The following is a 26348-nucleotide window of genomic DNA, read 5'->3' as shown; positions in this document are numbered from 1 at the left end:
TGACAATATTACTGCAACAGTCAACCATGTAGTTAGTAGTCACTTGGTTACCATGAATGGTGCTACATGCAGAATCCAAGGGCACCAGAGAGGCAAAGATGATCTCTGAACCATACGGCAATCCCATTGAAAAAAAAAGGCTTGGCAAAGTAGCAAACACCAACAGGTCCTGGAAGTGCTTGTCGGCCAAAAAGAGTTCTTTGGTTGTCACTTTTAATTTCTTAAATTTGTTGAAGTCATAAAAATTAGACACCTAATTCACATCAGTACACGGTGAAATCTTCTTATAAATGTTTCATCCAAGATTAAGCTAGTTCACCATCACAGGTTGTTCCTTGGAAATTATGGAAGTGGAAAGTGCCTTTCCGATGTCAGCTCTTTCTTTAGGCTGCATTCCTCCAAACAGCAGCTAGACACTAGTCCAGATAGATAAGTTTTGTGCGTATAGACATTATGACATTAGTCCAGCTGTCCAGGTACAGTGCAGTGGAACATTTTTGTGAGTGAGTGAGTGAGAGAGAGAATGATTATTGTAGAGTCAAAGGATGTGTATGAAGTATATGAGACTGACTGTACAGTATAGGTCGGGATTATTGTAGAGTCAATGAAGTGGTTTTAACCAATGTTTTAAAAATCGATTCAGAAGTTGAACCATTTTTGTCTCCAGGTCGCGGCCTGTGTCACGTCACTGCATATATGTATTAAGTATTTATACATATATGTAGTAATAAATGCTGTATAAATATGTTATATGTATTATTTATTTATAAAAAATATTAAAAATTGTAATTTGAGGCTAAAAGGGATTTTTTTTTTGCAAAAATAACAGGGCAACAGTCTTTTGGTGAAAAAAACACCCCAATCAGACATTGGAGTATAAAGTTATGGCCTTAGAAATTTTGCATGCATTGAGTGTGCAACCCGGTCATCAGGTCGAACTGGCTGAGTATAATGGTTTTTGACCATTTTGACGGGTCTTAACTGAACCGGACTCGGAATCCTGCCCAAGTGACAGTTTGAACAATTCGACCAGTCAGTTGAAAATATTGGTTTTAACTTCAATGCATAACCCTACAATCTTAAGTCCATCACACCAACACCCCTAACTGAAAAAAGTATGCTACTTTGTTGGATTCAGATAATTTTTTGTTGGATTTTTTTATCATATTGGATAGTTCAGGTCACCCTATATATATATATATATATATATATCAGTATCTCCAAGATAAAACTATTTACAATTCATCGGCAGTTTTTGAACAGTTATAAGTGGATAGTTTCTTAACCGTTATAAGTGGGCAGTTTTTGGAGTGAGAGTAAAGGACATACATGCCCTCTTTATGCCTGTTGTATGATGCTTAGATAAGGGGTAGAAAATGTCTAATGAAAATTCCAAAAAAAAGGGACATTCATTCTTTTATAGGTAGTATAGATATAAATATGTTTATATTGCATTTTTTGTAATTTTTTATAAAAGACATGTACATGTTAATATATAGGGTAAATTACAAAGACCCCCCGTCTATGGGGTCTGTGACAAAGACCCCATGTACTTTGTCTTGTGACAAAGACCCCCTGTACTATGATCGTGAGACAAAGACCCCCTTCCGTTAGCCTTCTGTCCAAAAAGGCTGTTGCAATATTTTGTAATCCCCATAATACCCTTGCAATAACTATTCGGACAAGAAAAATATTGTTCATCTTCCCCGACCTCACGATACACGAACAACAACGGTGGTAATCCCCTTTACCTTAGATTCCTTCACATTTCTCTCTTCTTCCCCTTAACAGCGTTGGGAACTCCTGCGAAGACTTTAATCTACGGTAACCTCAACCCCATTTGTGCAAGATTACTAGAGAGGTAACACCCATCTTCTAGACTTTCTTTTCGCATTTTCGGCGCTACAACTCATTTGATTCATCGAATCTCGACTTGTTTGTTCGGTCTATCATCAAAACAATGAAAGTTGGGATTTTTACTCAGCTTTTTGGAACAACTTTGGGAAGATTCACTTGGACTTCCATCAAATAAACTCCAAGGAGAGATAATAGATTGGAAGATTAGTCGCATAGATGGGGAGTGGAAGGCACAAGTGGTTCTCCTTCCATTGGTCTTCTTCGAGTGCCTTGAAGCCCAAAGAGAAGCAACCCCCTGAGGAATTTGTGTGTCCAATTCTGGGTCTTTAATCGCAGATCCTATAATTGTTGCTTTCGGTCAGACACTCGAGCGGAGTTGCATTTATACTTGTAAGAAATTGGGTTTATACCGATCCTCTTTGATGGCTCCAAGCCCGATTTCTCTATGGTAATTCCCAACATCACCTTCAAATCGACTATTCTTAATTGGTGCGATAATTTTGGCATTGAACGACCTAAATCCATGGAGTATGCCTCCACAGAGAAGCTTGTTCGTGCATTAATGATGTTCTAGGAAGAAAAATCATAGGGCAAGCACAATAAGAAGGATGAGGAAGATGAAAAGGATGCCAAGCTAGGAACTTCTGAAAAGGAGCTGTTGGAAGGGGTTGCAGAGTAACCTCCTATTAAGTATAGTCACACGGAGTCCGAGGTAAATCGATGGTTGACTCACTTCTATACTAGCACGGAGGAATCAGTGACAATTATGATTCCTAGTACGCCTCTACCTCTTTCCACTCGATCCTCTTGTTACTCTTCTTCGTCCTCATCTAAGATTACCACAGACGATGAAAATCTAAACCCCAATTCGTTTGAAGAGGACGAGTTCATTTTTAAGCTCAAGAGCTCTCAGGTATTTGAGCAGGAGGAAGTCGTGATCTCTCTGAGGAAGGTAACGAGAACCCAAGAAGAAATTAGGGCTACCCTCTGTACGCCTCGATTGCTGCTAGTCCTGCGACCTCTCCTGGTATCACAATATTCTACTATTCAGATAAATGTGGTGGTAGCATTGGTGAATCTATCCTTGGAGAAGGTCAACAAGGTGAAGATTGTAAGGACAGGGGTTGTACCACCAGTGATCGATGTACTGAAAGGTGGATTCGCTGAGGCGCAGGAACACGCAGTCGGTGCCCTCTTCAGCTTGGTGCTTGATGATGACAACAAAATAGTGATAGGGGTGTTGTCGTCGCTTCTACACCTGCTCTAGTTCGAGAGCAGGCGGGCTCGGCACAACTCGGCGCTAGCTTTGTATCACCTCTCACTCATTTAGAGCAATCACACCCAACTTGTGAAAATGGGTTCAATCCCGACGCCGTTAAGGGGAAGGGGAAGAAGAGAGATCGAGGGGGGGAGAGAGAGAGAGAGAGAGAGGGAGGGAGAAAGAGAGAGAGAGAGAGAGAGAGAGAGAGAGAGAGAGAGAGAGAGAGAGAGAGAGAGAGAGAGAGAGAGAGAGAGAGAGATGTGAAGGAATTTGAGGTAGAAGGGATTACCGTCTTTGCTGTTGGTGTATTGTGAGGTCGGGGAAGATGAACAAAGTTTTTCTCATCCGAATAGTTATTACAAGGATTGTATGGGGATTAAAAAATATTGCAATGGTCTTTTTGGACGGAGGGCTAATAGAAGGGCGTCTTTGTCTCACGATCATAGTACAGTGGGGTCTTTGTCACAAAACAAAGTACAGGGGGTCTTTGTAATTTATCCTAATATATATGATGAAAATAATTGGAAAAAAATACTTATATTTTATTTTTCTTTATATAAACATTTATTGTTTTTTCTTTTAATTTATTAAAATTTTCATTATTCGAAATCGGATTAGATCAAATTCAGATATTTGACATCCTTAATGGATTCGTATTCGAATCACCATTTTTGAGGATCGGATCGGAACTCAGATATCTGTTATCGGATTGGATTCGGATATACCTCAATTCAAATCCGATCTAATCCGTTTGCATCCCTACTGAAAAGTTCCCATCCAAGAAATTCAGCTTAGGGTCTGTTTTGGTTACGGCTGAAGTTGTTCTATTGAATTGAACAATTTATTACTTTATCTTATAGTGTATAAAATGATTAAATACTAAAATATTTAAGGGTATAGAAATCTATACACCCTCACCTTTAGCTTTAGCCATTAAGGCCCCATTTGGCATCAATTCTGGAAAATTCTGATTCTTAGAAAAGAATGTTGTGCGGCCAATGCTCACTAAAATACAAAGTAATAAGCTTTTCAGTACCGGTTGGGATTGGGTCCTTGCTTGAGTCTAAACACTTACTTTGAGAAGGTTTTTGAATAACTACTTGTTTTCCTTTAGTACCTTTCATCAATGTTGTAGAGATTAAGCTAAACATATGGGGAATGTTTGGTATGGCTTCCATTTATTTGAAAATGTTTGTACTTGGTTTATATTCAAAACTTAGAAAAAGTAATTGATAAATGTTTTCTTAATGGTGTTTGATAGTTAGGTGCCACATATGCCAAACAGTAAATAAATACTTTAGTGTTGGGAGAAATATTAATATGAAGCTTTCCTCAACACTTAATTCACACATAAACCGAAACAAACATTTATTAAATAAACAATCTTACTAAATAGCATTTTGGGACAAACACCTACCTGAGGATGAACTGACACCATTTTTCAAATAAACATAAGCCATACCAAACACCATCATGCTGATAAGGGAATTATTTTTCTAGAAACAAGGAGAGAGAGGGGTTAAAAGTGGAATAGAAAATAAAAGCCACAGTTCTACCCGGCCCAAAGTCGAAAGTCCCCCAATCTAGCTGGGCTTAGGTGACCTCAGAGCTTAGAATAAGTAGCCCAGCCCAGCCCAGCCTGGTTATACCGCTTCTTGTGCCTTTAGTTTACACCATCAGATATCATGACCAAGGCAAGTACATGATCAGACATCAGAGGAAGACAAGACGATTGGAATCACCCTTGGCCCTTGCTTCGCGGCCCATCACGACCTTTTATTGGGCCTAAGAATCAGAATTCAACCTAGCGCGACAGCTCGAACCCATGCTCGTCAGCCCACACATTGACATTTGGATTGTAATCTATGTTCATTGGATCGAAGGAATTGTGAGAAAACAAGATTCAAGTGCAATTGTGCAAATACAGATACAGTCAATCCATTCTTGTCCGTAATTTACAGACTTCTAATATTTTGAGCGGAATTGGAACATTAAAGCGCCGAAGGATGTCGAGGTTTCGAGCACTCTGGCAAGCTTCTGTTAATGCTACAAAGAAAGGTACTTCTAATATCTCTTTCTACTTTCTTGTAGCTTTCTCCTGCGGATCATTTTGCTGATTTTCTGTACTGGGTACTCTACTACGTTTCGATTCGCTTTTATTAAAAAAGGTTCTCTGTATCTCTCCCCTCCCCCCCTCCGACTTTCTTTTTGCATAAAAAATGTAGTAACTTTTTATCGGTGTTCACATAGTTGTGAAATCATTTGACCTCACAACTTTAATTTCGTCATGAGTAGATTGTTTTCTGAAGTGGTGATAACTGGAATTTATTTATTTATCTGCATACATCAGGGTGATGACTTTCTCTTTACCATGGCATCCTAAATTTTATTTGTATAATTGTTGAAGTAATATATTTTCAGCTCATTTTTCTCATGATTAGCTTCCTCGTGAGCTGGCTATTAATTACTAGTCAGAAACGAATTTGATAGCATTACAAGTTCATCTTGACAGTCATATATTTATTCTGCAGCACTGGATTGGGCTGTGGGGCATTCCGATGTTTTTTATCTGTGTCAATATAAGTACAAAAATAAAGAGAGACGAACGTTTGTGTGGATTGGTGATACCACTTCATGGGTATCTCAAAACAGCCGATACTTGAATTCACAAAGCTGTTACTTGGACCTCAAATCAGCCGAAAATTGTAGTTTCGAGTCTGCAACCTACTTATGGCCCCAGTTTTTCACATCAAAACATGCTTAAATGCTTTGGTTTTAGTACTGCCACCAAGTTCAATCAGTTATCTGTCTAACAAGATCAATATGATTCAATTTGGAAGTGATTTCATAAGAGTTAGGCCTAACAAAAGCATATGTATTTTTGGCCAAAATCATTATTCACGTAGCCATCATAAGTATCTAAGTTGCTCGATTAGTTTCTCATTTCATTTTTCAAATCCTTGCATCATTATTTGTGAGCATTAAGTTACTAGCTTACTTTATAAAGTGTCTTTAAAATCTATGTAATTCACATGATCGGATCTACTGTTGACCTGAAGAATTTTCTGTAAGGCTTCTCTTTTCTGTATGATATGAAATCATACTCAAATTTTGAAGTTTTGACAGTGAAGGTTCACTATTCCTCATTCTAACATTGGCGAGACTATAATTCTTGCTAAAAAAGGAGAGGCAAAACATGTTGTCCTGATCCAAAATACTCCTCAAATGACATTCATTATCATTATAAGATTAACCTTGAAGGGGGTAATTATTTAGCTTGTAATAATCAAAGTAAGGAGGGTAAGATTCATAAATCCCTACTTTGACTGTATCTTGATATGAAAAATCCCCATCATGGTGAAACATCTAGGAAAGAATGCTATTTTTCAATTGTTGTAATTGTATGGCATCTCACAGAAGGCGAATGAAATAAAATTCCAAAGCAACCAATCCCAAAATTCTTTCAAAACCACCGGTAAACACTTTACAAACTTAATGTTTATTAGTATGGTCCTGAATTGAGCCAGAAACCCTTAAATATGTGGACAGAGTTGAATCTTCAAATTTCAGAAATGATGAGCAAGAGATGTGTTGTTCAGTTCCAACAATATATCCTTTTATAATATTTTGGTGCATAGCAAATTTTGACTCTTCACTTTTATCATTACATAATGAATGAAACACTGAGCATAAACCTGTGACTCTTCATCTAACTATATGTAAATAATTTAATCATCATCATCTAAGCCTTATCTCAACTATATGGGGTTGGTTACATGAATCCTGTTTTGCGATTCAATTCTGTTTAAATGAGCACAGACAATTTAGAATCCTTGACCAGTAAGAGTTCAGCAAAAGTTTTAAATGCCAGCTACCAACCTGATACAACCCTCCTTTATCTGGGCTTGGAACCAGCAGCATAAGACAAGCTCACACTGGCAGAGTTATGTAAAATACAATATTGAACCCAAAAGACGAGCACTGTAGACTTAAAGTGGGTTTACATCCCATTACCATCAGCATTCACTACTCTATGTTAATTAGCAAATAGTTTCTCTTTGTTGTTTTTCCTTATTCATTTGTCTTTATGAGAAAATACTCATATAGTTGGGATACGGATTGGATGATGATTATTTGTCTTTATGGGAAAATGAATTACCATTGAACCTTTGAACAATATAAACTTAAATTCTCTGGATGACACCTTTTCTTTTGTCTGAATAACTATTCAAACAAATGAGGCAGGGGAATAGAATCAAATTCTTCCTGCATTCAAATTTATCAATGCTATATGATTATGATGGATTTTCTTTTAATTTGTCAAATCATAGCTCTCACATGGAATGTTGAAGATCTAATACCCCCAAGTGAAAAGTATATTTTTAATTTCAATTCCAAGGAGGAACTGAAGAGATGGCATTTGTACTCAGATTCTGAATATGGAGGTTTGCATTTTTCCACTAACCCTCTTTAAGCACTTCAGAATATGTTAATTATATGCAACTGACCTGCCTGTAATTAAGTATATATAAGAAAGCTTTATAAATACTGCATTGACATGTTACGTGAGGTTGATCTGTGTCAAAGACATCTCGGTGGATACTAGTCTGAAATGAAAGTTTATATATCTACATATTGTTGCCTGGGTACTACTAAAAGCATCCCATGGCTGTAATGGACACTTTATTTTTTATTTTTTCTAGTTTGAATTTCATGTACAGCACTTTGTCCATGCCATGCTCTTGCTGTGTCTGCATAACATATTGTGCAGGCTTTCAAGCTCTACCCCTTCATATATAAAAAGTTAAGTTGGTAGCATGACAAGTTTTCAAACTTTTTTGGAAGAACTTCAACAGTTTTTACAATGCATTTTAGTTTTGTAGAGTTGTAGAGCAATGATATGTTTATTTCTGTTGCTGTTAGCATGCTAGTAGTGTCAGTAAGTTAGTTATTTCAGTTATTTTTCAGCTGCTGTTTATTTATGTTAACAATAGGGGCAATATTGTAAGTTTACTATGTTTTAAACTATTAATATAAATATATGAGTGGGGTGGCAATGTGTTATTGACCCACACTCTTTTCTGAATTCTCCTCTCTTTGATCTCTCTCTCTTCTATTTTCTGAATTTTTCTAATTGAATTCTCATCTAGAGTAGGACTGATTACAGTCTCTACAAGACAAGTTGGTATTAGAGCCAACCTAGGGTTTCTCATGTGAGTCTAATCAGGCCGACTGCATGAGAACTTCCTAGGGTTGGAAGTTTTAACAAGATTGGTCCATCGGCTGGTTCTTGGAGATTGCTGGTAGAGTAAACAATTTTTCAGTTTGGTTCAGAAAAATTATCTTGTTTCAAAAATCAACAAAAATATGCTTTCAGAAAACACATTTTCACTTCTATAAGGAACTCACACGTGCACACACACACACAAACACATCCAAAATGTACTATACAATATACATCTTCATGCAAGTGCTAGTTTAAATTTTCTATGGATCATACTAACCTACATAAATGGATTTGGGTCCAAAGCTGTGTTGCATGGACTCTCCAAATGAATGAAGCATTTATGTAAGGCACACGTCTGATTCTGTCACTTAATGGATTCTTGAGGGTCACTTCTATGTAATATTGTCCTTTGTTTCATTTCTTATTTGACATAGATGAACAGGTAATGCATGCAATGAGTATTATTTTTCCCATAAAATGTTATTAAGTAACAAATTGACTTTCAACTTACTAATAAAAAAGGTAACTATAGAGAGACTGGGCCGAATGGGCCCTAGTATCTATTCTTTTATTTTTTGTAGTGTGTTATTTATTTGCTTGTTAATGGGCATGCTACTTCTTTTCATAAGCTTAAGTTCTTGCTTAGCTGGCCGCCCACTTAAGGGCATACTTGTAATTGACTTAATGAAAGAAGATTAACAAAAGAATTAGAGAGGGGAGTGAGGAGATTATCGAACCCTTCTTCTTCTTCCTCTTTTTTTCTCCATCTTCTTCCTTTGTACTGTTGTCTTCTACTTTTCTCTCTAATTTTAATCAAATTTATATCAGTTTTAGAGGACTGATTTACTTCTGTAACAAAGATTGACTTCTAAAACTTTTCAATATGTATAAAATGTCATAATTAAAAAATGGACTGTTTTAATACTTGCAATTAGTGCAGTGATGAAGGAGAAAATAAGAGAGGAAGAAAGAGGAGAGAGAGAGCAGAAGAGAGGAGAAAGATTTGAGAGTCAAAAGCATGCTGGCGGCGCTAGCTATTTGTTATATATACTAGGGCGACAACAACTAAAAAAATAAAAAGGTAAAAGTACAATAGTACCCCTGCAGTACTATACTTAGGAAAATAACAGCTTTCAACACTCCCACTCAAGTTGGGACATAGATGTCAATCATGCCCAACTTGTCACATAAATCATGATGCCGTGAATGGTGTAGCCCTTTTGTAAAGATGTCTGCAAGTTGATCCTTAGAGCTGATATAAGGAGTGCACACTTCCCCTGTGACAACCTTCTCTCTGATAAAGTGTTTGTTGACTTTGATGTGCTTAGTTCTATCATGTAGCATTGAATTAGCAACAATGTTTATGGCTTTTTTGTTATCACAGAATAGGGTCACAGGTCAGCCACTCCATGAGTCATTGCACGATATTAAGCTTCAGCACTAGATCTATCTACCACATTGTACTTTTTGCTTCTCCAGGTAACTAGATTTCCTCCTATGAAGGTTTAGTAGCCACTAGTTGACTTTCTGTCATTCAGGGATCCTGCCCAATCTGCATCAATGTACACTTCAACTTTCAAATGTCCATGCTTTTGAAACAACAATCCAGCACCTGGGAACTTCTTAAGATATCTGAGAACTCTTTCTACTGGGAGCATGCATGAAGTGGCTAAGAACACCGATTGCATAAGCAATGTCAGGGCGGGTCATAGAAAGATATAACAATCTTCCTATAAGTATTTGAAACTGTTTCACATCCTTGATAGGTTCACCTTGGCAGTCACCTAATTTATGGTTAGGATCAATGGGGGAATCAACTGGCTTCACTCCTAATTTTCCTATATCTTGGAGTAAATTTAGGACATACTTCCTTTGAGAAATGAAGATACCCTTTTGTGAGTGGGCAACTTCAATTCCAAGGAAGTATCTTAGGGGACCTAGATCCTTTACTTCAAACTGTGTAGCAAGAAAAATCTTCAACTTTTGATTTCATCCTTCCAATCGCCAGTGATAATTATATCATCAACATATACTATTAGAGCAACAATTTTTCCTACCCCTCTTTTCACAAATAATGTGTGATCAGATTGACATTGCTTGTATCGTTTCTGCTGAGCCAGGCTCTTGGTGATTGTTTCAGCCCATATAATGATTTCTTCAACCTGCACACTTTCTGTTCATTACCTTGAGCCCAAAAACCAGGGGGTTGTACCATGTAAACTTCCTCTTCAAGGTCACCATTCAGGAATGCATTCTTGATATCAAGCTAATGTAGATCCCAGTCAAGAATAGCAGCAATGGAGAAAAGGACTCTAATGGAGTTCATCTTGGCAACGAGTGCAAAAGTATCTACATAATCAACTCCATACACTTGTGTAAACCCCTTTGCCACTAAACGAGCTTTATACCGCTCCACTGTGCCATCAACCCTATATTTGACTATGAACACCCATTTACATTCAATTGGATCCTTTCCCTTAGGAAGATCTACTAGTTCCCTTGTGCCATTTTTATGTAAAGCATTAACTTCTTCCTCCATAGCTCTGTCCATTCAGGTACTGAAAGAGTTTCTGCCACATTCTTAGGGATAGGAACACTGTCAATGTAAGTGAGAAAGGCCCGAAAAGAGGATGAAATGTTTTCATAGGAAACAAAGTGTGAAATGGGGTGTTTAGTGGTGCAAGGTCTAACACCTTTCTTGTGAGCAATAGGAAGGTCAAGGTCATTAGCATCAAAGGTATCAATAGCAATAGGGTCAGGGACATCGATAGGAATCAAGATACCCGAGTGAGTATGATCTGCCCCCGGAGAGTTTGATGACATTGGAGATACAACTTCTAGGTTTTCCACAACTCTTGAACTTGGTTGGCCTTTATGACAACGAAAGAAGACACGAAAAGGAGGAGGATCAAGAATAGGAGGGAGCTGAACCAGTTTCTCCTCATTCCTACACTCCCCCTGAGGAGAGACGGGGAAAAAAAGCTCATTCTCAAAGAAAGAGACGTCCATGGAAACATAAAACTTCTGAGAAACAGGATCAAAACAACGATATCCCTTCTGAGTGAAAGAATACCCCAGGAAGATGCAAGGAATAGTACGAGGGTCTAATTTTCCATGAGTGGGTGACAGATTTTGGACAAAACAACGACAACCAAAACACATGAGGAGGAATGGGAAGAAGGGGAGCCTTAGGAAAAAGAAGCTGATGTGGGGCTTTGCACTCTAACCAACGAGAGGGCATACAATTGATGAGATATATAGCACAAAGGACAGCCTCAAGCCAAAATCATTTCGGGACATTCATATGGATTAGTAAACCCCGGGCCACTTCAAGGAGGTGTCGGTTCTTTCTTTCGGCAACACCATTTTGTTGTGGTGTTCGGGCTAGGGGTGGACACGAACCGAGCTTTTCACGAGCTATTCGAGTTCGGTTCATGAAAAGCTCGGCTTGGCTCGACCTAGACCGAGCTTCGAGCCGAATACAAGCCTCATATATGGCTCATCTGTCAATCGAGTCGAGTACGAACATTTTAAAGTTCGGCTCGTTAGGCTTGCGAGCCTAACGAATATGTATATCAACATATATATTTATATTATACATATTATATATATATATAAGCATATATACCCTTTTAGAAAATTTTATTGGTAGGGACACAGTTATACCATGGTCCCTACACATGGTATACTTCTTTGAGACTTGAGAGGGAGATAAATATTTCATCTTCTTCTATAAAAAAAACCTAAGCAGCTAAACCCTTTTTTCTCTTCCTTGACTTTTAGACTTTCGTTCTCCTTTGTAGACTGCAGCTCTACTCTCACAGGCCACGACTCTCACCGATCAGTGGTTGACGGTCTCACTCTCACCCTCTCAGCTCTCACCTAGTTATCGAAAATGGGAGGACTGAGGAGCCTTCCGGTCTCAGGTTCTCAGCTCTCAACTCTCAGAGTTAGAGTTTCGACACCTCTGGTTCTGGATCTCTCTCACTCTCTGCTACAATTACAAAATACACAAAAAGCTGTAGAAAAACAGGTTTTCGTTCTCCTCTCAGTGCTTTCACAACCGATGTCCAACAACAAAAAGTTTGCACCTTCCTTTCTTTGCTTCTTGAAGTAGTTATCATCACCGACAAGAGCACCGTTAGCAGCAAGTCCAAAGGATATGGCTATGTGAGTTCTTCTTCTTCTTCTTCTTCTTCTTCTTCTTCTTATTTGGGGTTCTTCTCTACAGATAGGAGTTGGGGCTTTGAAGTTCGAGCAGCTTGAGCTCGAATCTATTTCTGATTTGGGGTTTTCTCTACAAATAGGCGTTGGGACTTTGAAGGTTCATTATCAAGCTTGAGCTGAATTGAGCTCGAACTTGTGAATTTTGTAATCAAACTGAGCTCGAGCTCATATTTCCAATTCAAACTGAGCTCGAGCCTTGCATTTTCCTACCGAGATGAGCTCGAATACTCAAATGTTAGGCTCGGCTTGGCTCGAATCCACCCCTAGTTCGGGCACAAGAGCTACGGTGAAGTGAACCACGTGAAGCAAAAAAATCCGTGAGATCACTATGAAAATACTCTTGGCATTATCTGATTGAAAATTTCGGATTTTACTTTGAAATTGGGTGAAGATCATCCGCTGAAAATCTTGGATAATTTTTGGTACTTCATCCCTGGTTCGCATGGGATATACCCATGTATATTTAGAATAATCATCGATAATGGTAATAAAATACTTGTAGCCACTCTCAAATGGTAAAGTAACAGGGCCCCACACATCATAATGAACAATGTGAAAAGGAAATTCAGATTTATAATTTTTTGAAGGAAAACGAGCTCTACACTGCTTACTCAATTGGCATGTTTGACAAGAAAAATCTGAAATTGACATTGACTTAAACAATTTTGGAAACACCACTTTTAAAGACTCAAATGATAAATGACCAAGACGACAATGCCATAAATAGACTTGACTCTTACAGGACTGACTCTTAGACTCTGTAACTTGAATACCAACCTTATTCTCCAATATGTAAAGTCCATCAACCATACATCCTCTATCAATCGTCTTCCTCGAGGCCAAATCCTAGATCACATAGTAAGAAGGAAAAAAGGTTACTGAGCAATTTAAGGAATTATAAATACTATTAACAGTGAACAAATTAATGGGAAATTTCGGGACATGTAAAACATTAGAGAGGGTAAGGCCAAAAGGAAGAGAGATGGTTCCTTGACCAGTTATGGTAGTGTATGATCCATCAACTAGTCTCACATTGTCTCTTCCAGAAAGGAGGTGATAGGTTTGAAAGTAAGAGGACGTACCAGTCATGTGTTTAGATGCTCTAGAATCAATGATCTAGGGAGTGTTAGGGGTATGAGATGCAACATGGAAAGTTGTGGTAGAGTTACCTGATGTAGACGCAAAAGAAGTTGAGGGAGGGGCATCCATCTGACGAATTGCTCTACCATAGAGTTCTAAATGGTCACAGAAGGAATTAATAATATCCTCCCTTGGGTCAAACCCAGAGATGTGAGTCAGTGTCACAGTAATAATGGGGGGCTAATTTTCCTGAGAGGCCATGTTTGCCACAGTGTTCTTTCTTGTACTTTGCTGTTCTGACCTTTTATTCAGATCTGAACCTTGCTTCTTATTCAAATCTTGAGCCCGTTTTGGTTTTCCATGAAGATCCCAGCATGTATCTCAGGTGTGTCGGGGTTTCTGGCAATGAGTACACCATAGTTTGTCTTTGTCATCCGCCCCCTTTTTAGAATCCCCTCTCTTAAAGGTATTCCCACCACTTGTAATCACACTTCCTTTTGCTGCCAACCCAACTGCATCCCCTCCAGAACTGTTCATCAAGTTCCTTCTACTTTCTTCTAATTGTACAAGAGCATAAACTTTCTGAACTCTGATGGATTCATATGCTAGATTCAAGCCATGTAGAAAAGCAAACACTCTCTGCTGAGATACAAGTTTCTTGTATAATTTTGCATCTTCATCACACTTCAAGTCCACACTCTGATAATGATCTAACTCCTTCTAGACAGAGGCCAAGTTTGAGTGGTACATAGAAAGACACCTCTCCCCCTATTTACAAGTGGACGATTCTGCCTATAACTGATAAATCTTTGCATAGTGACGCAGCTTAGAATAGGTTGATTTTGCCTGTTCCCATATTTCATTTGTCGTTTCAACCCATATAAAGTTTCTTCTTATTTGAGGTTGCATAGACACTAAAAGCTAGGACATGACCATGCTGTTTTCGTGGTTCCATTAGTCATATTCTACATTCCCAGAATTGGGTTCTTTGATTCTCCCATTTATATAATCTATCTTTCCCCTTGCAGTAATGTACAACTTAATCCCTCTTGACCATTCCAAATAATTTAAACCATTGAGAGGAATAACAGCCATGGGAAAAGATAGGTCTACACCCCCACTCATTCAATTCTGCATTGAGGAAACACCGGATGTAGCAGAATCTTCACTGCTCATGGTAACAGATTCAAAAAACTCTTAAGAGTGGGGCAAAACCTTAAAAAAAGGTTAACACCCCCCTTTTCTTTGGAAAACACAGGTGCTGTTACAGCACTACAGCACTAACAGGCCCCCTTTTGATAAACACCAGTGCAGTTACAGGGCTGACAGATCAATTCCGGATCTACGCATCACACATGGATGCTGTTACAGCAAGTACAGGTCACATTGACCTTACGGTTCAGCATAAAAGCTGCTATCGCAGCACATAAAAGTCTTTATCGACCTACAGAATTTTTCCAGGGGTCAGTTGACCCCACAAAAAAGGAAATAAAGAGGTGCTGGTCAGCTCACATTCAATCAGTAGACCTAATACAGGTTCTGCCCTGGCACACGGCCAGAAAAAAAAGAGGGAAGAATAGAGATTACTTCAGGCGTGAGAACTGTAGATGATGGTGATCTTCAATCACTCGAACTGTAGATGGTGGTGGCAAATCTGGAAGTCTGGGCGATCTCTCCTTTTCAGATCTAATGGGCCCACTCTGATACCACGTTATCAGTGCAGTGATGAAGGAGAAGAGAAGAGAGGAAGAAAGAGGAGAGAGAGCAGAAGAGAGGAGAAAGATTTGAGAGTCAAAAGCATGCTGGCAGCGCCAGCTATTTGTTATATATACTAGGGCGAGAGAAACTAAAAAAATAAAAAGGTAAAAGTACAATAGTACCCCTGCGGTACTATACTTCGGAAAATAACAGCTTTCAACAATACTTTTCCATAGACATAATCTTGCTGAGTTAGACTCCTGGAGGTGTGTCAGATTCTCATTCTTGTGGCCATGTCCATGCAACACTGCTCCAAAGTATAAAAAATAACACCTATTCAATCAGAATCCCTATGTGAACATTATATGCTTTATAAGATATAATATCAAACCACTAGGGGAAAACATGTTTTTGAAACCAGAAATTCAAGAATGCATTTCTGGTTTCATACTTTCAGTTTTGAAAACAAGAAATCTCTACACAACAAAGATGTTTTTGTCTTTTTTAATTTAAGAAGCAATGTTTTTTCAAACCAGGTGTTTGTATCCTTATTTTTGAAATCTGCAACAAGAAAAACAATTAATGTAGGAGAAAACCTCCCACAATTTTGTGTCTTTGTATGCCCAAATTCTCAAACAAGAATTGACCAAGCCACAGATTCTGAGGATCCAGCTCTTTACCAAGTACCAACTGCACGATTGCATCATCATATATCTTTTCTATATATAATGCATGAATATGATCTGGCCGCACATTCTGAACTCTATTCCAGACTTCCCACAATAACATGTTATAGAAAATTTTCTTGTCAATAAAGTTATGTTTTTGTCTCCCCTGCCTCAACTGCCATCCTTCTATTTCATTCTAATTTTTCAATAAAATATGTATATGAATCTTTTCAGGTTTAAGGGGAGCAAATTTTAAATTTCGTTTTCACATCAATCTTAGTCCTGTTGACAATCATAACAGGATAAAGTGATTTTTCTAGAATTTTTTGCGAACTGCTAGAAATTTTGAATAGGATGAGTTGATTATGTAAATATTGGAACTGACAAAATTGCTTGTGAATTGGAACTGAATTATTGAATTCTAAAAATTCTGCCAAGACTCCAAGTTCAAAACCTTGAGGTGGATAGAGTTGAAGGTTGATATTATAAGCTTTTCTACTTTGAAATTAATCCATACTGGCCATTTAGTTATTTATTAAAAGGTAAATTGTTAAACTTTATTAGATCATGAAAAAATGGAATATGTACAAAAAGATCAGTATCTGAAAGAATAGGCTGCAAACATCCACCTATCCCAATTAATTATTCACTTAAATTGAACCCAAACAACTGGTCCCTTTTCATCCCTTGTTTGTTCAATGCGTTGGTAAAACTGTTTTCTAATCTTTGAACCCAACAAAGCGGCATCTAATTCCTGTGCTACATAACTTATCTTCCTCATGGTGTTTAGGTATTGCTAAATTCTTGACTTTGGCAATATCAACTGGGCCGGCTGGAGCAGCCAGCCCACAACCACCTTTGAGACATCAGATAACCTTCCACCACTTCATTTTTAAAATCTAGTAATCTGCCTACTCTCAGACCTTGTAGCATTGCTAACATTTCAGCTCATATAGAATCTCCATAGCCAATTGGGCCCAAATGAATTGCTAATATGGTGCCATGTTTATGCACTAAACACTCCACCTATACCTGAAGATCCTCTAGATCTGTTTCAGATGCAACATCCCTCCCTCATAGTTCAATTTTATATTTTCAACACTTAGTGGGTTGTAGTGTATTTGAATCACATTCCTTGCAATCGATAAAGAAACAACTCAATGTCACTTTCTAAAGATATCATCAATAGAGAACAGGGAAAATATATCCGAAGTCTTTTTTTATCAGCAGACATGTCCAAAGTCTCTGCAAATGCTAAGATGGATGAGTAGAAAAACTAGAAAGGATAGGACTAGGAGTGAAGTTATCCATAGGAACCTAGGAGTAGCTCTAACAGGTGATAAAATGAGAGAGAGAGAGAGAGTAGACTAAGATGGTTTGGACACCACCAACTGCACCAGTTAGAACAAGTAGTTTGGTACTGAAGGGGCTAGAAGACCTTGGGGTAGACCAAAAAGGACATGGATAGAAGTAGTAAGAAATTATTTAAGCATTATTATTTTAACAGTGGATATGGCATTAAATAGAATGGATTGGAGAAACAGGAGTCTTGTAGCCGACCCCATATGGTTGGGATAAGGCATAGATGATGATGAAATATATCCAAACTCTTTACTCAATGCATAACTTTCATTGCATTACTTTCAATGATAGCTTCCTTGCTATGTGCCTTCTCATTGAAAATTCTCGTTTTTCTTTCCTCCCAAATTGTCCAAACAACTGCTGCTCTTGTTTACTGCCACAGGATCTTATCTCTCCTTCTAGGCAAGGTGAAAAATGCCAAACTGAACAAACTTACTATATCTATTGGAGGAGTTCATCTGCAACCAAATAGAGAGAAAAACCATTTCCACATAGGTACATACTTACAAACAAGAGATTAGCTGCAACTTGCATTATAAAGAAAGCACATATGTGGAGATAAAGACAAATTTGGTCTTTTTTGTATAGAGTTAATTTTCTAATGGAGCATCTCTCAACAAAATGCCCTAATTTTTAGGAGGCATCTGTCTGCTTCAAATTTTTCTAACCAGAAAAGGCTATTATAGGATAGGGATGGAAGCAAGAGCTTGAAAGAAATATGAACATGTGAAAGACTCTAAGGAGTTGGTTATATAAATTCAGCAATCCTATTTAGACACATCCAAGAAAACTTCTTCTAAAGACATACTAGTCGATTATTTGTTTTCCATATGCCAGAGGTTTTTATTTTTATTTTTTGATAAATGATAAGAAGATGTATCAATAAGTAAGAAAAGGAGGGCGAGAACAGGGTTCTAAATATCGACACCGGCCGATACGCCGGTAGGGTGTATCAACCTATGTCGGTACATTTTTTTTTACGTTTTATTTATTTTTTTCTAAACTGGTTCAGAGGGGTCGGTTTAAGGCCCAGATACCCTCTAAACCGGTGGCTGACCCGATACAACCCCTGGAGGGGCGTATCAGTAAGCCATCGGCACGATACTTATCAGCCGATACGTATCGATACTTTGAACCTTGGGCGAGAAGCCCTCTGAGCATATACAAGTGCATATTAGCACATACAAGCAGCCCTTGGAGAGGCGTGAGCTGTGATCTCTCCACTAAAGAAGAAAACAAAAGCAATAAGTTACAGTTGTGCCCAATGCAAAACTTCCCTAGCTGCCTCTTGCTCGGCTAGACAGTCCGCAATAGCATTTGCTGATCTTCCCACCCATTGTATTCTTAGGTCCATGTTTCTTGTCAGCACCTTAAACTTTTTAATTTCATTCCTGAAGCACCAAACTACTGACTCTGGGTCCTGCAACAAGCTTATTACAACCTTTGAATCACCTTCAACTATTAGCCATTCCACCCCTAATTGAGCTGCAAACTGTACACCTTGCAGGGCAGCAAACAATTCTGCTCTAGTATAGTCTCCCACACCTGAAGGACATGAGAAGATAAGTATCACATTCCCGACTTCATTCCTCAATACCCCACCTAACCCAAAAGGGCCTGGGTTTCCTAGACTGCTTCCGTCAAAATTCAACTTCAAGAAGCCTGCAGGAGCTTGTTCTGACTTTAGTCTTGGAAGAGGAACAACTTGCCACTGCTGCCCAATTTCCTCCAAATGTCATTAAAGGAGAATTGGTGGAACAAGTCCAAAGATTCCAGCCAATGAATCACCCTAACCATGACACAGTCCTTAATCTCTTGAAGGTTCCTTTCCTTCTCCAAAAACGTTCTAGCATTCCTTTCTTCCCAAATTGTCTATATCAATGCAGCTCTTGCACAACTCCACATGATTTTACCCATTTTCTGTTGCCAAACAAAAGTAGAGGGATCAAAAAGCAATCTTAAATCTACTGGAAAGTTCCAACTGCTCCCAAACAAAGAGAGAAGTCAATCCCATAACTCTGCAGTAAAGGAACAAGAACTTAGCAAATGATAACAGTCCTCATTCTGAGATCTGCAAAGGATGCACCAGTTGGGGGAAATACAGAGAAAAGGTCTTCTCTTTTGTAGATTGTCCAAGGTATTTACTTTCCCATAGTACACTTCCCAGCAAAATGCCAAAATCTTAGGGGGAGCAGGTTTGCACCAAACTTCCTTAACAAGGAAGCCTTGCTGAGGGTTAGAACAGAAAAGGGAGTTGAAAAAAGAAGTACAAGAGAATAATCCTTTTAATCGAGGTGTCCAAATTCTTTTGTCAGGTTCAGAGGGGTTCAAACAAACTTTCTCAAGAAGGCAGAGTAAACTGACTAAGCACCCAATCTCCTCATCCCTTATGCCTCTTACAGAACCCAAAAACCCAAGTAGGAGCCCAAGGGGTTTCCAATGAGTAGCAAAATTTTGAAACAACTTTTTTGTACCGAGAAGCAGAGAACAAGGAGGGGAAAAGGGTTTTCAAAGGGACATCTCCAACCTAAATGTCCTCCCAAAAGAGGACAGAGTTGCCATCACACATCTTACCTGATATAACTGAGGATTTGAGGAAGAATATTGTGCATTGCATTGGGGTTGCCGAAATTGCCCGCCTTGATACACCAGCATCCGATCTATTCTCTGAGCATCCATGTATGCTTACGATCACCTCATATTACCATCTTGAGTTTACTGTATTCTTTCTGCTCATGTGTGTTTCTAGAGTTCTTTGGGTAAAGAATTTTTCCATTACCTTGCTTCTTTCTCAGGTTTGTCCTCTGCGTCATTGGAGATAAAAGATGCTGGCAGTGGATTAAGTGGTAAAGTTGACTACCCAACTCCATTATCATGCTATAATATTATTATACAGATTTCATAAATCACAAAGGAATATGTTATGCAACTTAGGCATCTGGTTCATTGTAAATAATGACTGCTTGACCTGGGAGATGGTGGATTAGCAGCAGCAAGAAGGAAGCCACTATTACCTATTTTATGTGAAATTGCAGATCTTTTAACTACATCATGGTCATGCTTGCCACTATCATATCATGTTACTACACTGTGAGCAGAAAACATCAAACACACCAAGTATAAAGAGCCCAAGAAAATAAAGTGGCCATGGTTTTTTTTTTTTTTTTTCTGTAATCAATGAAGATCACAGGAGTTGCAGTTTTACAGTATTTGCAAGTTTCCAGGGGATCCAAAATGCAATGTTGTTGCTATACGCATACACCGTAGACATGATTGTGGAACTTAATTTCATGTATGAAAGAAAACATTCTTGTTTAATATCAACATTTTTTTGGATTTGTAACTGAAATATTATTAATGACACAGAATAACAAACAAATTGTACCACTGTAAAGGCCACAACTCAATGTTGGTCCCAGCTATCTAGGGTGTTGAGAGGGGTGGACTGGATGTGGACCTGACCTTTGGCTTTTGTTTTTTTTTTGCACAAAGTCGCATCTCTATGACTTTAACCAACATGCTTACACTTGTCAGCCTAACATGTTACCGTTATATAAAGCATCGACCCCTAAATTGTGCCAATCACCTTTTTAAAATTAGACAAGGGCTGGCGACATAACCACTTGATTACAAACTTTTCTTACAATTTACATCTTCTCTCCCTGGGGGGTTACCTCTCAGTACAATTGACTTCTGTTTACCCCTATCTGTTCAATACATCAACTAATTTAGGCCCTATTTGGTGGTACTTTGTACTTTATATCTTCAATAGTACCAAATTACAATGTACCTGTAATATTTCTATTTTTGTATTTTTACTATTGTTTGAATGAAAATTTTTCAAAAACATGATTTTCAAAGTAAAAGTAAATAATGCTGTTTGGATACAACAAGATGTTATAATGTGTGCGTGCCATGTGGCATATGCATGTGCCCCCATGTGTTGTCATATGTGTCACTAGATACCTTCAAATGCCACATGGTACAAGCATATCATTGATTACATACAAATGCAACGTGAAAGGCATGCCTAGGCCCACAAGCAAGGTTTATTTTGTGGGATGCACTTCACCTGAACCTAGGTGCACCTCACTTTGCCCATGCTATGTTATGATCAATTAACTTTGAATTTGAGGTTTGAATAGGTAATTTACTATATTGTAGGTTGCCATTATGATTTTTAAAGAGGTTGGCCTATGTTGGACTTGAACCCACAAAACTCAACTTTCTTGTTAATACCACAAGCTCTAAACAATTGAGCTAACAGGATTTTATTTTTTTAGGAATTTTGGTTTGCATATTGTTATATATTAATTTTTCTTTTAACTTGTTTTTATAGGTCTCATTTCATTTAATTCTGGCATACATCTCACTTTTCATATTGTTTCTCATTGTCTAAGAACTGCTTGCGCTTTAGTTGTGTTTCTTGCTTTTAACATGCTGATTATAATGTGTTTTTTCACAATTTATGATGTATCCCCCCATTAGAAATTATTTTTCTTTCAACAGCATAATTGTTATAATCTTATCAAATAAATGGAAAACATGTGGCTTATAACAAGGAATACAAACAATTTCTAGGACAAGTAAAACCATGTGAAACTCATTGGGAACAACATCAACTAGAGTTCTCAAGCATGTTAGTAGGATTTTATTTTATTTCTTTGTGAGCAAGATGGACTACTTTAAAAAAAAAAAAACTATAAAAGAAATTTAATCCTCAATACATGACAAAAGATCTTCATAGCTTAGAAGTCATGAGGGTAAATAAAAACAGGTTAAGATTGTCAAAGCCCCACTGATGAAATAGAAGCATAAGCTGATAGGGAAGGCCAAGGAATTCATCCTTGTTTTTTTTTTATGTATTTAAATCATAAAAATATCAGTCTTTACATCAGCACAATCAAATGGAACTGTGGAAGATCAGTACATGATACACATTTAAAAATGTGAATTATATAAGTAAAAATGTAAAATGCTCAAAAATTAAGGTTTTACTAAGCTGTTATATAATTTCTACAATGGTGAGTTTTTCCTCTTCCATAGGTATATATTAGTTATTGTTAGGGATATATATGGGTGAATGCCAAAGTTGCTTACTTTAGTTATGTTTTCAATATCAAGAAAACCACATCGAAACCTGTTTTATGATCATTTTTTTTTTCTGTTAACAACAAAATAGAGGTGTATATTAGTATAGTAAGTACTGATGCGTTGTTGTTGTTGATTTCTATGATTGAGAAACAATTCATCTATGCCCACATTCATCCTACCATGATACGATGCTAAAGCTAATAGTTATATATGGACTAGTTGTCAATCTCTACCAATATGTGTAGTTATACTGGAAACTGTTGGAAGGTCATCCTCTAGTTAACTTACTCTCCACACTGTTATAACTTTTTTGAAAGGTGTCTTCTCTGGCAACCTTTCTTTGGATGTAACTGAGGGTTCCAAGTGGAGAATAAATCGCAGTGGTTTTTGTGGAATGCGGTCCAAGAAGGTCAGTTGTGTTTCCATTATCCTCATGGATACATTAATCAAGAATCAAGGTTGACCATGAAAAGTTTTACATCTCATGATATTTGAGATTTTGTTCTTTGGGATAATATTCATTGGATTAATGTTTGTACTTGCCTTATGTTGTCTGATTTCTCCATAACACAGACATAAAGATTCTGGTTTTATTTGCTCAATACAGCATTTCAATAAGCTTTTGGTATTATTGCATTTTGTTTGGAAAACATTTGCTTGTGTTTTTGTTTGGAAATTCTTGCATTTGTCTCATTCCATACAATCCAAAATTATAATCACCCTTCCGACAACCAAGGAAAAGAGGCAGGGTAATGTAGAGAATAACAAGAGCAGCCATTCTTTGGTCAATTTGGGAGGAGAGAAACAATAGGATCTTCCTTGGTCAAGAAAAATCCAAGGAAGCACTTGCTGAGGTTATCACCATCAAGGTTATGCATTAAAGAAAGTTACTGTTTCCTATAAAAAAAAGAAATTTTCTCTTTTAGTATTATTGAGGGAGATCAGCTCAGAGGAGAAAAAGTGTGTAATTTTCATGGGTAAAGTCCAAAATCTCCCCAAAAGTGGAAGCAATTCCATAACACCATTGTGTAAGGATAGGAAAGGAATAGGCAGTTGACATACTCTCCATTGAACCAACAGGTGACACACACACGAGGGGAAATGCACCAAGCTTATCTCTATTGGACCATCTGACTAAAGGCACCTTTTGGTTATGATAGTTGTAGTAGTGCTTTTGTTTCTTACAGCAAACTCAACTTGGTTGTAGAGCAGAAATCAATTAATTTCTCCATTCCTTTCCTATATCATTGCTACAGTGCTAGTATAGCCATGCAGTATTCCTTACATATTAATGTTTACTTGCAGTTTGATGGCTTTATTGATTTGGATGCATATGATACAATAGCATTGAAGCTTAAAGGAGATGGAAGATGCTACATATCTACAGTGAGTTTCTCTTTCCCCGCAAGAACAATTTATTTATTTATTTTTTAACAGATACCATCTGATGCAGCTTGTCTTACAATCTTCCCTAGCTGTTGGATGTATGAGCTGTTAAAGAATCTCTGACAACCCTTTTTCTTTGAGTGCAGATATACACAGAAAATTGGGTAAATTCACCTGGACAAGAAGAAGACAATTCATGGCAAGCTTTTGTTTATGTGCCCAAAGACAATTGGTATATTGTGAAGGCAAGTTGCTTGCCCCTTGCATGATTCTCATGTGCTGAAATTGTTGGATGGCCAAAAAGAATATTTACATTTCTTTGCCTTGATAAATTTGATGCTAGTTGGCAAGATTGGATATCAAAGATGGATATGGTCTTTTTTCTCTTCCTTTTTCTTTTTAATTAGGGGGAATAACCTTGTGTTAATATCCCATTGTTTACCATAGTCTTAGAGGGAAAATATTAGGTTATTTCATTCTTTGAGATCATAAAATATTTAGAGCTAATAGCTTCTCTTAAAAGAAATGACAAACAGAAGTGTTACCATTCTTTCAGCTGTGGCTTTCATCATTATTTGGATGATATGGTACTCATTCCTATCTCAAGCTATACTGTTAAAATTAGCTAGTTGATGTGCATGACAGTCTACAGGAATGTAGGACAAACTGTTCTATTGGGCTAAAGGCCTGTACATGTCAAAGCGAACATGGTTTCATGACCTATCAACTATTTTCCGACTGTTCTTGATGATTATCTAACAAAGAACAGAGAAACTCAACAGCATGATTGGATGCCACCTGGAATGAAATGATCTCACTGTTATTTTCCTTTGCAGTTAAGAGCGCAGGCTCACCATAATGGAGCTGTTTCCCGCTTCTAATAATAATAGAAATGACTATTTTGGGAAATCATCAAATCTTTTTTGGTAACTACAATGACTCCATGGTGTTGTGTGGTTTTAATCCTATTAAAAGCTGAAAAAAGTAATGATTTCATTATGTGTAACACTTGAGCATGCTTTTAGTAATTTGAATTCTATGTATCAAAGATTTCCTAAATTGTTTGAAAATTATGTAAAACATTGTGAGATTCTTAAAGTTTTGCTACATTTTATGTTTTATGCTTTGCACTGTTGACATGTTCTTCTATGCACCAATGTTCTTTCTTTAGGATGGTGTTGGAAATTAACTCATGAGATTTTCAGATTCCACTTGATCGATACTTACCAACATGGAGAGGGAATGTCATAGATGCAAAGCTGGAAATGAATCCTTCACGTGTTGTTAGTATGTCTCTCTCTGTCAATGCAGAAGGCGGTGTTCCTGGTGCTAAATCTGGACCAGGCGATTTCAAAGTGGAACTTGACTGGATCAAAGCCCTTATAACACAATAAGCTACATATGGAACTGTTTTATTGAAGCAAAATCTCTAAATTTCCATGTGAATTTTTCTCCTTGAACATATAAAGCAAAGATGCAGATTATATGCATTACAGCTAACAACTTGTCTGCTTTTGACCAAGCAAGATAGCAATGTCTTAGGTATTCCAACATTTTCTGCGTTGGGAATTTCAAATATCTGACATTGTGTCAATGGGAGTTTGCCAATTGTTGAGAATCTCTGTAGATATATTTCACATGAAATAAGGCAATTCATAACAAATTCCTGAGGCTAACATCATGCTTGCTTAAAAGTCAGGTCCAATACTCATTTGCAGTCTTAACCTTGCTGCTCAAGCCTGAGCTGTGCCTCATGGCTGGTGCTATAGCTTGAGCTTACTCACTTTCTGGAAAGTGGACATTGTTTCCCTTCTCAACCACATGGAGGGGGATGGTGCTGCTAATTTCAGATTATCAGCCGGTGGGTGACCTTCCGGCATCCACCAAACCTCTTGTTTCAGAACTTGAGAGTTTTTCTGCCTCAAGACAGGCCATGGAGTTGTCTTTTGACAACGGAATATCAAAGATTCACAAGGTAGGTGTTGGTGGCCATAACACCTGTTAGCCTTTATGCTTTGTCCTCCCGACACTAGAGATAAAGAGTAGCACACAGCAAAGATAGCTCCAACGTTTTTATACATGTTATGTCTAAATTTATCATTTTATAAGGGGTATTTAAGATATCTGGAAAAGGAAAGCCAGAGACGTTGCAGGTTTATTGTCTCAACCAAGCATTGAAAAAACAATGCATAAATATTAGGGATATGTAATCTTTAGTTTTTTTTAAATTATTTATTTATTATGACTGAAACATACCTAAATTTCACAAAATATCAAAGTTCCATAAAAAATTCCAAACTTAATTCAAAGGATTTTGATTCTGAAAGGAAAACCATTATTGTGTAAAATTTGGTGGAATTTCAGCGAAATTTAAAACATTGTATAAACTCAGACTTTTGTCAGATAATCTGGATATATTTTTGAAAGGCCAGATGATATGAATTTCAGTGAATCCGGATTTGTTTCTCACCAGCTTCACAGCGCTTTC

At 37.6% G+C, this 26348-nt stretch overlaps 1 protein-coding gene and 1 pseudogene across 2 annotated transcripts; both read left to right on the top strand.

Moving 5' to 3' along the window:
- The first annotated feature begins 2073 nt into the window (after nucleotides 1–2073).
- LOC148877426 (U-box domain-containing protein 38 pseudogene) lies at nucleotides 2074–3985 on the top strand (annotated as a pseudogene).
- Nucleotides 3986–4687: 702 nt separating this feature from the next.
- LOC148877425 (putative complex I intermediate-associated protein 30) lies at nucleotides 4688–25536 on the top strand. Of its 2 annotated transcripts, XM_088940895.1 has the most exons (7): nucleotides 4688–5176; nucleotides 7450–7563; nucleotides 20176–20226; nucleotides 22792–22883; nucleotides 23780–23860; nucleotides 24007–24105; nucleotides 25066–25536. In XM_088940895.1, the coding sequence occupies exons 1-7, from the start codon at nucleotides 5125–5127 to the stop codon at nucleotides 25252–25254; spliced, it is 678 nt and encodes a 225-aa protein (XP_088797021.1). In that variant the 5' UTR covers nucleotides 4688–5124; the 3' UTR covers nucleotides 25255–25536. The 2 variants fall into 2 exon arrangements, with proteins under 2 accessions (XP_088797021.1, XP_088797026.1); XM_088940900.1 differs by lacking the exon at nucleotides 20176–20226 and having other exon boundaries at nucleotides 4926–5176.
- Nucleotides 25537–26348: the final 812 nt, after the last annotated feature.

The sequence above is a fragment of the Nelumbo lutea genome, chromosome 1 (genome assembly GCF_056320005.1).
Source record: "Nelumbo lutea isolate HS-2025 chromosome 1, American lotus-T2T, whole genome shotgun sequence".
Classification (NCBI taxonomy): domain Eukaryota; kingdom Viridiplantae; phylum Streptophyta; class Magnoliopsida; order Proteales; family Nelumbonaceae; genus Nelumbo; species Nelumbo lutea.
Note: the sequence above shows the minus strand (reverse complement) of the source record. Positions and strands in the feature narration are given on the sequence as shown.

What these genes read in the sequence shown, in the direction of transcription:
- LOC148877425 (XM_088940895.1), top strand. Translation starts at nt 5,125, where the DNA reads ATGTCGAGGTTTCGAGCACTCTGGCAAGCTTCTGTTAATGCTACAAAG. An exon ending in CTCAGATTCTGAATATGGAG is followed by an intron (nt 7,564 to 20,175) that starts GTTTGCATTTTT and finishes CTTCTTTCTCAG; the next exon opens with GTTTGTCCTCTGCGTCATTG. An exon ending in GAAGATGCTACATATCTACA is followed by an intron (nt 23,861 to 24,006) that starts GTGAGTTTCTCT and finishes CTTTGAGTGCAG; the next exon opens with ATATACACAGAAAATTGGGT.